The sequence below is a fragment of the Canis lupus genome, chromosome 23 (assembly GCF_003254725.2).
Source record: "Canis lupus dingo isolate Sandy chromosome 23, ASM325472v2, whole genome shotgun sequence".
Classification (NCBI taxonomy): Eukaryota; Metazoa; Chordata; class Mammalia; order Carnivora; family Canidae; genus Canis; species Canis lupus.
This window is the reverse complement of record NC_064265.1, coordinates 30,705,433-30,719,612: the sequence shown is the minus strand read 5'-3', so window position 1 is coordinate 30,719,612 and position 14,180 is coordinate 30,705,433. Positions and strand designations below refer to the sequence as shown.

Sequence of the window (14,180 nt, the reverse complement as noted above, 5' to 3'; positions counted from 1 at the left end):
AGTAATAACATGGAATTATTCATGTCGGGACAGTTCATGACCTTAGTGCCCTGAGCGTGTGTCCATCTTATCATCTGCCCGTACAAGTAGCCTTTTACACTTTCTTGATTACAGTGTTCTCTTATCATCTCATCTTGCCCATTTCCATTGTTCATCCCCAGAGGGCCACAGCCCACTCCTCTTTGCCCACCACCCAGAACTGCTTGCTCCTTGCCTCCCTTGTTGCTTGGTAGCTTCCCCCATGCTGTTCCTCCTACTCACTCGAGGTGGAGCATTGTCTCAGGTTAGCAACAGCCGTGATATACTCTGCTCCTAAGTATGATTTATATGTTGTGTCCTCTGGAAGTTTGGCCAAACATTGTGTGTCGTCCCTGAACAGAAGGTCCTTGGTTGCTGAGTGGAACAAGCAAAACTTGCCCGAGCAGTCATTTCCATTTCTTCCAAACAAAAGCTGTCAAATGGATGGAAGATGCATAAGGACTTGTGGCAGTGAGCAGCTAGGAATACAAAGATGGGGTTGAGGAGGATAAAAGCTAGGAACCAGCCCCTGGAAGAAAGAGAGCTCCAGAGGATGCCTCGAGATGTTTCCATATCCTTCACCTGGAATTCACCCATTCCATGCCCCAGCTTCATGCTTTCTTTAGCATCCTCTGTAGGCTCCATCCTGGTCTCACCAACTCTAGGAAGTCCCTCCTACCCACCCAGTTACTCCTTCCCCATTTCATTGGCTATAGCCTTGGGGACTGCTTCCAGGAAATGGGAAGACAGAAACATGTCCCTTCCAAGTATCAGTGTGAAAAAAGATATAAAATGTGAGCCCTCCCGAGAGGGTGGTATGGGTAGTTGTGAAATCTCATGTTTGACTAGATCTTTGATCCTATGTTGGGCAAGAGGCTTAACTCCAGGTCTTGGAGGATTATAAGTGAAATGATGAGTATGAAAGTTTAACATTCCATCTAGTACCTAAGAAATGTTCATCAAATGATAATTATTGTTATCATTTACCTTAGGACTTGCAAAGATATGCTATTTTAATTTTAAAAAAGAGGAAAAGAAAACAAATGGTAGGCAGGAAGCTGTTATTGAGGGCGAAGTAGTATTTGTGGGTAAAGGACTCTTAGAATTAGAGTATTCAGGCAGCCTCCCCGCCTACATACACACAAGGCTGACTCTGGGGCAGTTGTTCTCCCCAGAGGACGAGCACCCTGAGGATAGGGATCCTGTGTTTTTCTGGCTGTTGGAAGGTTCTCAGTCTCTCTAAACAAAAGAAATATAGTCCACATTTCATGACTTATATCATGGAGAGCTGACACACAGGATCACTTGCCTTCATTTTCAAAAAAGATAGAGGTGGAGAAAATGAGGGTACCACAGAGCAAGGTCACAGGCAAGCAAGAAAGCAGAGGTGTGGACCCAAAAGCAGATGAATCACATGGGAACTAACCTCCAGTAACCTGGAAATATAAGCAGAGCTGGGCCTGAGAAATCCAGTTCCGCAATCCTTGGCCTCTCAATTCTAGTTTCCAGAAAAAGAATGCTGGAGCATGGGCTTTACTGATCACTAAACTCGCCCGAATAATCCACACCCTCCCAGGAGGAAAGAATGGGAGGCCCTAGCTGGTCCATACCTGCTGGTCAAGTAACATTTTGCTAACACAAGATGCCTTGTCTTTCCTTGAGACCACAGCATGATTTGGGGCTTTGGCTAGGAAGCACTCAGGAGCCTTGTCCACAGACTTCCTTTGGCCATCAGGGCACAGCAGCTCAAAGTCCTCTTTCTTCAGATCCTTAGCCCAATCTTCAGTGTTCTTTCCTGGGGACAGAGAAGGTGGGTCAGCTACACCTGACAGGTTTGGTCAAGGTGCCCTCACTGAGAGGATGTGACTGACTGGCCCACTGACATGTGAAGGGCCTGGGGCCATTGGCTAGCAGAAGTACACACACTGGGGTCACTGTGATGTGGAAAAGAAGAGATGCTCCCAAGTACATAGGTCAGATTCAAGTCAAACTCAATTCCTAGCAACCACCCCTTCCAACCTGCCCCACCCAAACAGGAGAAAGTGAGCGAGCTACATTCTTGGATGATGTTCAAAAACATTTTTATTTCTACTAAATTCTAAAGCATCTGGATTTATTACTCTAGAATAGGAAGAATGTGACCCTCTAAGCAGGCTGATAATCTCTGTGCAATACCATCTGGCATTAGCAAGCAAAAGAAGTTTCCCAGAGGCCCTTTTGCAAACTGGACCAGTGTTCTTAATCTAATACACTCATACTGGTTCTACATGAAAATGTGCACATGCCTCTGTGCATACAGATCCATATCCTGTTCTCAGCCCCTAGCTTCACCATTTCTGTATTCTCCCTAAAAAAAAAAAAAAAAAGAAAAGAAAAGAAAGAAAATCTCACCCATTTTCAGGGTTTCAACTCCTTCTGCCAGAGGCAATTCTCAAGTATGTTTTCCCAGTTTTTAGTTCTCATCTAAAAGGCGGGATTGTAAATCTTTTTCTTAATTTATTTTTCATTTAATTCTTTAGTTGAATATCTAATAAATGACTTTACTATCATAAAATTGTATGTTATTTATATATAAAATAAAAATACCTCTTTTCCTACTCTTCCCAAATAAATACTTACAGTTTTTTTTTAAATATATCTTTATTGAGATGTAATAATACTTACAGTTTTAATAGAAAACTTAAAATTGCCTGTGTCTCTCCCACAACTACACACATCTTTGTTCACCTAACATTTCTCCTTCCCTTTCTTACCAGTACCTCCAACCCAGCTCCTTCCAAATGAAATCCACCATCATTCTCTCCAAACCAATTCTGTTCCACTTCATAATGTAAGAATTTCCTCAACACTATGTTGCACGCTGTCTATAAGCTGCAGTCTTATTGGAGGGAGAAAATAGGATACATACCAAAAGCAATAATTCTGGATCCAGATAATAACACTTTATATTTTGTGGACCACACTGTAAATGCTGTGGGAGCTGAACCAGCTTGGTGAGACCATATTCATCAGGGAAAGCTGGCTGGAGGAGGCATGGTTTTAGGTGTGTAACATGTGTTACATGTACTGACCACTGAGAGACTAATCTAGGCCTGACTGACTCGGCATATGATGAAGTCCCCAATAGGACAGAGGCCATGAGAAGAGGAGTGGATTTGGTGAGAAATATGAGGAGTTTGGACTTAACAGAGGTTGAGGTTGCAGTGCCAGTGAGTTTTGTATATAAAAATCACCAATGGCAAATAGAGGCTCCAGGATGTTATTTAGATAGGACGTTAGGCCTCTGCTCTATATTCCTGCCAGGGGGGTAAGGCTTTTGGTAAGCTTTTGGCTGCAGGGTAGAGAGGTGAGGTCAAGAGAGAGATGCCCTACTCAGAGGAGTTAAAAAAATAGGGGATCCCTGGATGGCTCAACAGTCTAGCACCTGCCTTCAGCCCAGGATGTGACTGGGGACCCAGGATCGAGTCCCACGTCAGGTTCCCTGCATGGAGCCTGCTTCTCCTTCTGCCTGTGTCTCTACCCTCTCTCTCTCTCTCTCTCTCTCTCTCTCTCTCTCTCTCTCTCTGTCTCTCATGAATAAATAAATAAAATCTTAAAATATATCTCAAGGGATGACAAAAAACAATCTTAGGGTAACACTCAGGTAGTAGGAAAAAGGGAAGGCTTTAAAGGAAAAAGCCAAAAATAATAGAAGAGAATAAAGAAAGAAAATTAGCCAACACAGTATTCCTTCAAGTATTCCTTAGCAACTTCTGTGTGCCACTTATATAGTTAATTTTGGGATATAAGAGGAGGAAAAAAGAACTCAAATAGTTTCTGTGGCCACAGTTTATTACAGCATGAGATGAACTCAATAATACTACCCACAGGGACAGAAGGTTCCATTGTAGGATGGTGGCATGCCATCTGGGAAGGCTTCTCAGAGGAGTTGGTACTGAGCGAGTTCACTCTAGATGAGTTGCTGGGAAGAGCTGAGGTTGGGAGAAGGGACATGAGAAAGAACGTGAACTAATATCTGCCTGGCCTAAAGCAGGTTCTCTAAGCGGTTAGTGATACAGACAGGATAGGTGGAGTGCTAATTCTTACCAACTAAACAACTTTTTGTTTGGGTTTTCAGTGCCACAGCATCTAATATTCACCCACTAGTTTTAGTACACATTGATGCTTCTTGCTTGAAACAATTATTACTATATTATTTACCCACTGATAGTTTTTAAACTTTGTAAGTATTGCTACATTTATTCATGTTCTACAATAAGGAAGATCTTTCCCTTCACCTTCATTTGTTTAATCAGGATAGACTCATGTATTCCTATTTTATTCTTACTACCATTATTTCTTTTAGTGCCCAAAATGTCCCAGATTTGGCTGGTAGAAGGGCTTTAAAGATGGCTTCTGTATATTTTGACCTATCCCAACATCTTCAACATGATGTTCCAGGCTCACCTTATATTTTTCCTGCCCCAGCCCTAGAATCAGCTATTTTCCCAAAGGGCCTTGGCTCCTTCTATTAGAGAATGGTTCTAGAATCCAAGATCTTCATTCCCACTGGTGCACTATTGTCTCTAAGTGTTTTCAGTGATCTAGAATATATATATGATATAGGAAATATAGGAAATAGTTTAAAAGGACTTTTTGGGGATTATTCACAAAGACTGAATGTGGACATAATGAGTATTAAATCCATGTTAGGATAAATTTCCTGATCTTGGTAATTAAACTGTTGGTATGTAAGAAAATATGCACTGAAGTATTTAAGGGAAAGGCAATGTCTGCACCCATGGGAAGGTTCCTGGGAGAGAGTTCAGGACCACCAGAACTTCACAGTTCCTACTGTTCTGCCTACCCAGATAAACACTTCTCTGTTCACTGAACAAACAGGTTGAGAATCAGAGCTCTGGAGCCTATAACAGAGACCATAATACTTCCACAAAGGCATCATGAGTATAAGTGAACCCAGAAACCCCAATTTGTGGGGACAGAGGAGCAAGTGAACATACCCCCAGTGTTCTGCAAGACAGTCTGGTCTTTCACAAAGGCCACATCTCCCTTCTCAACCAGACACCTGCAGAGTGCCAGACAGGGAGAAAGAAGAGAGGAGGTCAGAGACACATCTGTCATTCATGAGGGTCACCTTGTAGAGATAACCAATTGATATCAGCAATTGTGACTCCCATTCAATCACTAATCTTACAATTACTTATATAAGTAACACGGAAAAAGAAAAAAAAAAACCTCCAATTTGCTTTGTGGTTATACAATCTCAGTTCTACACACTGAATGCTAAATTCTGGCACAGTTTCTCCAGTAGAGCTACAGCATTTCCCTACCATAAGTAGAGATATTAGATGGGAATCACCAATAAGGTGATTCCTGACTCACAGTCTGCTTTGTAGAAATTGGGAACTTGTGGACTGTGAATTATATTTGCACTAACTTGCAAGGTAGTTCTAATTGGAGAATTAGAATAATCTTTCTTTTCTCCTTCACTACTGAGAACTTCAGCTACAGTATCACTATGCGATTGACAGACTCCTGAACTACTAACACAAGCCTGAGTCAGAAAATACAGTTAAAAAGTAATAAGGTCATAAGGTGCACAGGTGTCTTTATAAAAGCAATAAACACTCATAAAATAGAATTGCAGCTGGGAATGTAGAAATCATGTATTTTATTTTTCTATATTACCAGGTGAGTAAATGGCTGTAGGTTCACCAGAGATGCTTGGAAGAGCATGAGCCAGACTCCTGACTCCTGTATTCAACCAAGGCAGGTTTTCCTTACCTTGGCAATAGTAACATTTTGAGCCAGACAATTCTTTCTGTAGAGTGCTTCCCTATGCATGTAAGATGTTTTAGCAGCTTCTACCAATTAGATACCAGTAGCACCCAATCCCATTCAATAATCAAAAACATCTCTAGACACTGCCAAAATTCCCCCTAAGGGGAAAATCGCCCCCTCTTGAGAACTAATCTGCTCTGTACTGCCGTTCTGAAGAGAGTGTCTTGGAGGGGCTTGGATGCTCCTTCATGCAGGGTTCTGCATATGGTTGCTAAATGTGACACACTAACAGGCCAGGAACATAAGAACCTCACCTTAGTTCCTAAAAAGGAATCTTGTAAAGGCTAGATTTATTATTATGTTTGTGTTAGGGTTAAAAGACTCACCTGAAAGCCCCTGTGTAGCCATAGTATCTCTCATGGTTATTGGGAACACACTCCTTTCCTGGAACATTTGCTGAGCCAATACACAGAGCACAGAGACTGGAATTCCGCATAGATCCGGGGGCACAGCCTTGAGAGAAAAATTTATCTGGACAGAAAGACAAGAGGAAGTCAGCTCCTCCTGAGTCAATATGAGTAGCCCTTATCTAACACATAACAGGTGTGTATGGCCCAGGCTAGGTGAAATATATTCAATGACCAGCCACTAATGAGGACCTGCCAGGCTGGAGGCTTTAAAAGGAAATTTAATTGAGGCTGGAAATAGAAGTTAGTAGACCACTACAGTTCAAGTAGAGAGGATTCCATGGGCACCGTGATAGTGTCACCATTTATCTAAAGAGACAAGAAAGGGAAATTACATGAAAATTGACCTAAAAGAGATAAAATTGGAGGTCTCACTCCCCAGGCTGTGCCACCTGTATCCAGAAGTTCCCTTCCCTTGCTATTTTTTTCAGAAGAGACTTTAATAGAACTTAAAACTCCAAACTCAATTAAAGGCTGGGGGATTTTACTCCCAGTTCAGCTGCTCTCCCATGGCTGTGAAACTGCCAGGAGGCTCAGAAAAGCAGAGGTAGTACCCTTGCTGGTAGGGAGCCAGAGCTTTCTGGATATCACCCCCAGCCATACTTTGCTTCCTCTCAAATTGGTGTCAGAGAACACCCCAGTGCAGAAATGTGGTCTCATCTCCAAGTCCCCACACACAGGACTTGTCTGGTTCATAACTGCCTTTAAAAGCCTCTCTTTTTAAAGCAGTTGCACATATTTGGGGGTGGCAAGGAGGAAGTTGATGTTAATAACCATTAGAAAACATTTGTCTGTGGTTAACTTAAACATATATTTTTTACATACCTGAAGATATTCAGAGGACACAGAAAATAAACTGATTCCCATCCCTTTGAAGGGGCCTAAGGGCTGGGAAGTCACTCAGTGAGACTGCCAAGACCTTAAAGAGATCCAAGGATCCCAAACACTCACATTACCTAGAAAGCCTGTAGGAAGGATTGCCCACCCAACAGCCATTTCCCCTTGTCCCTTAGTAACAAAGACCTAGTTGTTTTATTCTTTTAATTTTTTCTCCATTTTTTATTGATATACAACTGAGCTATAATATTGTATCCGTTTCAGGTGTTCAACATGATTTGATGTTGCAATATATTGCAAAATGGTCCCCACAAAAAGTCTGGTTAGCATCCATCACCACACATCCTTATAAAATATTTTTCTTGTGATGAGAACTTTTAAGATCGACTTTCTTAGCAACTTTGAAATATGCAATACAGTATTATTAAATATAGTCCCCATGCTGTACACTACATCCCCAGGACTTATTTAGTTTACTGGAAATTTGTACCTTTTGCCCCTTCACCTATTTCGCCCATCCCCCCACCCCACATCTGGCAACTATCAGTCTGTTCTCTGTATCTTGGAGTTTGGGGTTTTTTAAAATTCCACATGTAAGTGAGATTATACAATATTTGTCTTTCTCTGCCTGATATATTTCACTTAGCATAATAACCTCAAGGTCCATCCATGTTGTCGCAAATGGCAAGGTTTCTTCCCTTTTTATGGCTGAGTAAAAGCCTATTTTATTATTTTCTTTATCCATTCATTCATCAGTGGACACTCAGGCTGGTTCCATATCTTGGCTTTAGTAAATACTGCTGCATGAACATAAGGATGCATATATCTTTTTCAGTTAGTGCTTTCATTTCCTTTTGATAAATACCCATAAGTGAAATTGCTAAATCATATGGTAGTTCTATTTTAAATTTTTGAACAAAGATCTAGTTTTATTTGGGACAGAGACACACCCAAATAAAAGATGACATTCCCAAACCTCTTTTACAACTAAGTGGGACTATGTGCCTGAGTTTTTAGCAATGAAATGTTACCTGAAGTAACTGATTTAGATTTCCTGAATAGCTCCTTAATAGAATGACTGCAGATGGCATATACTTCAAGTTGCCCTTATTCCTTGCTCCTTGAGGCTACCTGAGTCATGGATGTGATGGCAACCATAGTTGACCTTGAAGATAAAGGCCTCATGCTCAGAACGTTAGAGGAGAAAGAAGGAGCCTGAGCTTCTTGTGACCCTATCAGTCACGGACTGCTCACCTGGTCCTTTTCATAAGAGATCAAAGTAAATATATATTTCACTTAAGCCACATATGCATCCAAAAAGAACCATTCTGATTCAGCTGTCCAGCCCTACCATCTCTTTTAGATAGCTCCTTGAGGTTCATTTTAACCAAATTTCACTACTGTAGAACCAGAGCCACAGCATTTTGTACCATACTACTCTTTTCCCAGAATACCTCTTTCCAGCCAGGTCCTGATCACAGTACCCTCCCAGGATTCGCTTACCAAATTCACAGTGGTTGATCCTGTTGTAGAGCAGGCCCATGGGAATGTTCCAGCCTGCAGTTCTCTCTACTGCAGTGTGGCAGGACTTCCTGCCTTGCAGATTATTCCAAGAGATGGTTTTATCTAATTCCTTAACTACGGCCACAGCAAGATACCCTACAAGAAAGACATCACAAAAAGAAAATATTAACGCCCTCCAGAATATATGTCTGCAATCAAAGCCTGCCATCTCTTTGTGAAAGCAAAATTATCCTGAATCATTCCTTCTATCTTTGAAAGGGTCTTCCCAATAACTGACTGAGATAAGGTACCAGTCACTCTTGTCAGATGGAGATGATTCTGAACTTTAAAAACAAAATAGTAAGAAAACGTCATCAACAGAGCAATGGCTGGTATATAATCCTTCCTTAAATGCATAAAACTACTAAAGTTATAAACCAGCAACTCAGCCTTCACTGTGGAATATCCCAGGAATGGATACTGAAGAGCACATGTGACTCTCAACATTTTATACAGTAACAATTAGGAAAGAGTAGTAAATGACCAGTAAACTACAGGGAATATTCTGACCAGGTGCCTTGGATATGGGGAATACAGGTTTGCATGAAAATAAGTATGTGAAGCAGAAATTCAAAAATCAAGACAGCTGCCATCTTTAGCAGAAAATACATGCTGCTCCTTAAAACTGCAGAGAGATCAACCCATGATTTCAGCTTTTTAATTTAGTTAATTCAGTCAGCTGTTTACAGCAGAAAACAGAGAAGCACTAGCATCCATGGAGTAAGAGCAGGTCTTTCCATTTTCAGCTAAAGAGCCTGGCTCCTAGAATGGGGGGGAGAGGATGAGAGGTTGTAATAGGGGAAGTTACAAGAATAGACTTGCCCACAAGTGGCTGGAAAATAACCAGAGAGGTCTAACTGAGTACTGGGGCTCTGGGACCCAGTGATCATCCTGGCAAGGTTTCCTGTCTTGTTCCTGCCCCATCTTTCCAGAACCACCCCTTACTAGAGCACTGGCTCAGAGCCAGATTGGCTTCCTGGGTCCAGCCCTGGGTGGGAGGCTGGGTAATTTCATGCTCTTAGACATCTGCCTGTGTGAGCCTCTCTGCTGCGCCCTGCTGGGCATAAGCAAGATTCCTTGGCTGGGGTAACTCTCATCTAAAACTGTGTAGGCCTTATGTAATGTGCAATTGGGAGTGGTGGGGAGGGTGTGAATTTGTTTGCTGTATATAGGAGCCTAAATAACTTGTAACCTCTGTGAGCTGTTGGTTCTCTTAGGTATCCTTAAAGGATGACAGTACCACTTATAGTACTTCTTACAGTACCACTTATGGTACCACTTACAGGATTAAATGAGAAATCCTGTGTACAAGTCATGGTAAGTGTAAAAGAGTAACCATTATTATTAATCATCATCTTTCTATGGTTCTTTTGCATTCTAAAATTGCATCTCTTCCATTGCCTTATTTAAGCATACCTCATCCAGGACGCCTGGGTGGATCAGCAGTTAAGTGTCTGCCTTTGGCCCAGGGCATGATCATGGAGTCCCGGGATCGAGTCTCACATCAGGCTCCCTGCATGGAGCCTCCTTCTTTCTCTGCCTATGTCTCTGCCTCTCTCTCTCTCTCTTTGTGTCTCTCATGAGTAGATAAATAAGATCTTTAAAAATAAACATACCTTACCCTTTCCCCCAAAGCAATTAAGAATTAAACTCATGAGGTTACCAAACCCAACTCACCTTCCTCTGCTGTGTTGCTACATGTAGAGCCCTGAGTTTCTGGAGGAGAAAATGAAGAAGTCATTAAACATTCATTCTTTGGAAGTCATGCCATTCCCATGTGCAGCTCAGAATAAAAAGAGCCGGGAAGACCATCTACATTTCACCAACTCCTAAACAGTCCAGGCTGTCTGGATTACACAAATTCACTTTTGCTCATTGGTCTCTGGAATTTAGTCCAAAATTGTGAATTTCAAGCTTCTTCCCCTGTTTGACCTGTGGCCACAGTGGTCCCTGCCAACTGTACTTGAATCTCTGCACCAAGGCAACAGGAGAAGTGTGAGCTTGGGAAGCAAGAAGACCTGCCAGGAATCCCAGCTGAAAAACCCAGCAGTCCTCTGCAGAGAGGTCACTTTTAGCTGGAACTTTTTAGCACAAAGCCTCCAATCCCCCTGGTGGAAGGTGTGATAGAAGATTCTGCTGTATGTTGGCAAATTGAACACCAATAAAAAATAAATTTATTAAAAAAAAAAGAAGATTCTGTCCTTCGAGATGACTGTGGGGATTAGAGATCAGGGAGCCCAGAGCCTAGGAAGTAAGAGGTGCTCAGTAAGCAAGAACTTTCTGGCCAATGTGGTGCAAATTATGCTATGATTTTCCCATCTTCTCTCTCCCTACCATCAGAGGAAGTAAAACACAGAGAGGGACCCCTTCCACTCACTGTAGTTCTCTGCCAGGACAGGCACCAGACCGCACTGGCCCGCTATGTAGATATAGCCTCCATCCAAGCTCATGGCATCAGCCTCTCCTTTCTGCCAAGACACAGCACATTACAGCAGGTTAAAAGAGGCCATCTCCTGTCCTTACCTGCTCTTCCAGTCATTTCCCTGAGGCAGCCTTCCCCGCACAGGCCACAAAGGCCCCTAGAGATAGCAGGTGCTGTACCAGACCTCCATATCAGGCAGGAACACCCAGCAGAGAAAATAAAACGTACTCTCATTTTCACCCAAATCATAATGAACTAAGGATCAATTTGGGATGCCTTGCATAGTTTCTTTAGGAGCGAAGACCCACAGTTAGTCCTCCTGTCCTCTCATAGGATACACTGTCCCAGAGACATTTCCACAACAACTTCCTGACACCAAGAGGTCTGATTTGTAAGACAGATGAATGGAGTCAGGGACACAAGGCCATGTCTGTGGTATAGAGCGCCCCTCATGGGGCTCTAGCCCTAAATCATGACCTTGTGGCTGAGTGCTATTCAGTGCTTGGTGTGGACAAAATGAATGAGTAAAATATTCTTGAATGACTTAATTCCCAGTTTATAGGTCCTGAATTATAGAGATGCTTAAATTCCACAAGACTGCCAAGCTTTCCATGGAGCCTGGAAATATACTTTCTAGGAATACACCCTGAAGAAGTAACCAAATCTGTGGGAAACTATATGGATAAAAAGTACAAGTGCAAGTACAATTCATACAATGTGTAAAACAACAGCAAAAAAGACAGAAACACACTAAATGATGTTATAGATAATATGGATAAATGGCTAAATAGATTGCATCATATCCATACCATGAAATATATTATAACATTAAAAGATCATATTTTCAGGGCACCTGGGTGGCTCGGTCAGTTAAGTGTCTGCCTTTATTTAACTCAGGTCATGATCAGAGTCCTGGGATTTAACCCCACATCAGGCTCTCTGCTTAGCAGGGAGCCTGCTTCTCCCTCCCTCTCTTCTTCACTCTCTGCCACTCCTGCCTATTCATGTGCTCTTTCTCTCTCTCAAATTAAAAAAAAAATTAATTAAAAAAAATAAAAGACATGTTTTCAAAAAATGATTTGTGACATGGAAAAAGCTAACTAGATATCAGGTGAAAAAAGTGTAGTAAATTATGTATATTATATGATCCCATTTAACAGAATTTTCTATGAGTTAGAAGATTACAAGTACTTCTCATTTTCTTTTTTATATCATTCAGGACCTTCAAAACTCTAAAAACGAACATGGACATGTTTTAAACTTCTACCTGCTTGTACAACCAGCACAGCCCTATCACACCTGTCATTGCACACCCTAGGGTCTCAGGCATACCCACACCATGGTCCAGCCTCTGATAAGCAGACACAGCTCTGGGTGCCCTACACCATGTGCTAACACTGGGTAAAACAGAGCCCTAAGGAACCCTTCAGATCCTTAAGTTCAAAAGTACTGAAGCTCCTGTGGGGCTGGGCTCCCACATGAGGGAAGGTTCCTGGGAACATGGGTTTTAATATCATTCCTAAGAACACTCACTCAGCCTTAGGGACAGGCAGGCAGCAGTGGCAAAAACACTGCCCTACTGTGGCAGGAGTGACATACCGCAATCTTGGCAATACAGTCTTCAGTAGACTCTGCTGATTCACACTCTATTTTCCCTTCGCTGTTTACACTCCACTCATCACACTTGGCAATCTCATGGTGACCTACTGCACACCATTTCACCTTCTTGCATTCATCCCTTGGGGTATCTGGGCCTAGGGCATAAGAAAGAGAACCAGATTTCGGAGGAGGCCCCAGAAGTTCCTGGTGATTATGAATGCTACTATCCTCCTGAAAATGCTTGGATTTGCTAGCAATATACAGAGCCCATTTCAGGAATTCATCATAGAAAACAAAGGCAGTAACAATCTCTTTGTTGGCGTCTTATCATTTAGATATGACTTAAAATAATTTCTTCCAAGAAGCCAACTTTCTTCCCAACCCCTCTATCAATTCAGGCTGTTTTGGGGGTTGTCGTCGTCGTCGTCGTCGTCGTGGTCCTCCTCCTCCTCCTCCTCTTCTTCTTTCTTCTTTCTCTTCTTCTTCTTCTTCTTCTTCTTCTTCTTCTTCTTCTTCTTCTTCTTCTTCTTCTTCTTCTTCTATTTCTTCTTCTTCCTTCTCCTCCTCCTCCTCCCCTTCTTCTTTTCTTCCTCTTCTTCTTTTCTTCTTTTTCTTTCTTCTTTTTGAAATAACAGCCACCTGAGTTGTTCTTATTTATTTGTTCATTGTTTTTTGTCTGTTCTCTGCAGGAGAACAAAAGCTCAGCCAGAGCAAGGGCTATGCCTGTCTTACTCTCCATGGCACTCTTGTTGTTCAAAGGCAGTGCCTGGGTCATTGTCAGTGCAATAAATGTCTGCTGAATGGATGGACATCTATTCAACAGTCAGGCTCAGTTCAAATCACTCCCTTATAGTAGCCTTATAGCAGCTCCAGTATCTATTTTTCTTTATTTTCATGGTCTGATGAGACCTATTCAAAATTCCTATTTTGTTTTGTTGTGTTTGTTTCCCCTTAAGAGCAAATCTCTCATTTTTAATCATTCAACAGAGTGAATATTCATTGAACATTTGTCTTCTCCACTGGTGAGAAGGTTCCATGACAACAGAAGCTAGCATATATTTGTCTTACCATTGCATGCCTAGCACCCAGCACAACTTATGGCTAGATGATGACTAAATTCTGTTGAATGAATGAATAATCAAGCAAATTCCCAATGACGCAAGGAAATTCAGGGGCAGGATCAACTGGTCCAGGGCTCCAGCTTTACTGGGGCACATGTTGATTATAATACTGGGTATAGATGTACAAGTCTAGCAATTTTATTCTATTTTACTTTGTGCCAGGCTAATTGGCTTCACAAAGTGGGCAGAGTGGCCCTGATTTATACAAGGAAATAATGCTAGTAGTAATCCAAGTCATGTTAAGCATGAATTTCCTTTAATGCCTTTTGGTGATGTCCAGGCGCATCTCATGATGATGACAACCATTTAGCATCAGTCTGACACTGGGCAGCAAGGCAGAGTGAATTTCAGTACCTGGAAAGAATCTTTTGC

General features: G+C 41.9%; 1 protein-coding gene across 1 annotated transcript in view; it reads right to left on the bottom strand.

The window, feature by feature from the left end:
• LOC112661212 (serotransferrin-like) overlaps positions 1-14,180 on the bottom strand; it is a 53,560-nt gene that overhangs the window by 29,167 nt on the left and 10,213 nt on the right. The window contains exons 9-16 of the mRNA XM_049099603.1: positions 12,688-12,842; positions 11,044-11,134; positions 10,344-10,382; positions 8,607-8,762; positions 6,186-6,330; positions 5,019-5,083; positions 1,629-1,813; positions 262-451 (exon numbers count right to left, since the gene is read on the bottom strand). Coding sequence (XP_048955560.1) covers positions 262-451; positions 1,629-1,813; positions 5,019-5,083; positions 6,186-6,330; positions 8,607-8,762; positions 10,344-10,382; positions 11,044-11,134; positions 12,688-12,842 — 1,026 coding nt within the window. The remainder of the gene's footprint in view (positions 1-261; positions 452-1,628; positions 1,814-5,018; positions 5,084-6,185; positions 6,331-8,606; positions 8,763-10,343; positions 10,383-11,043; positions 11,135-12,687; positions 12,843-14,180) is intronic.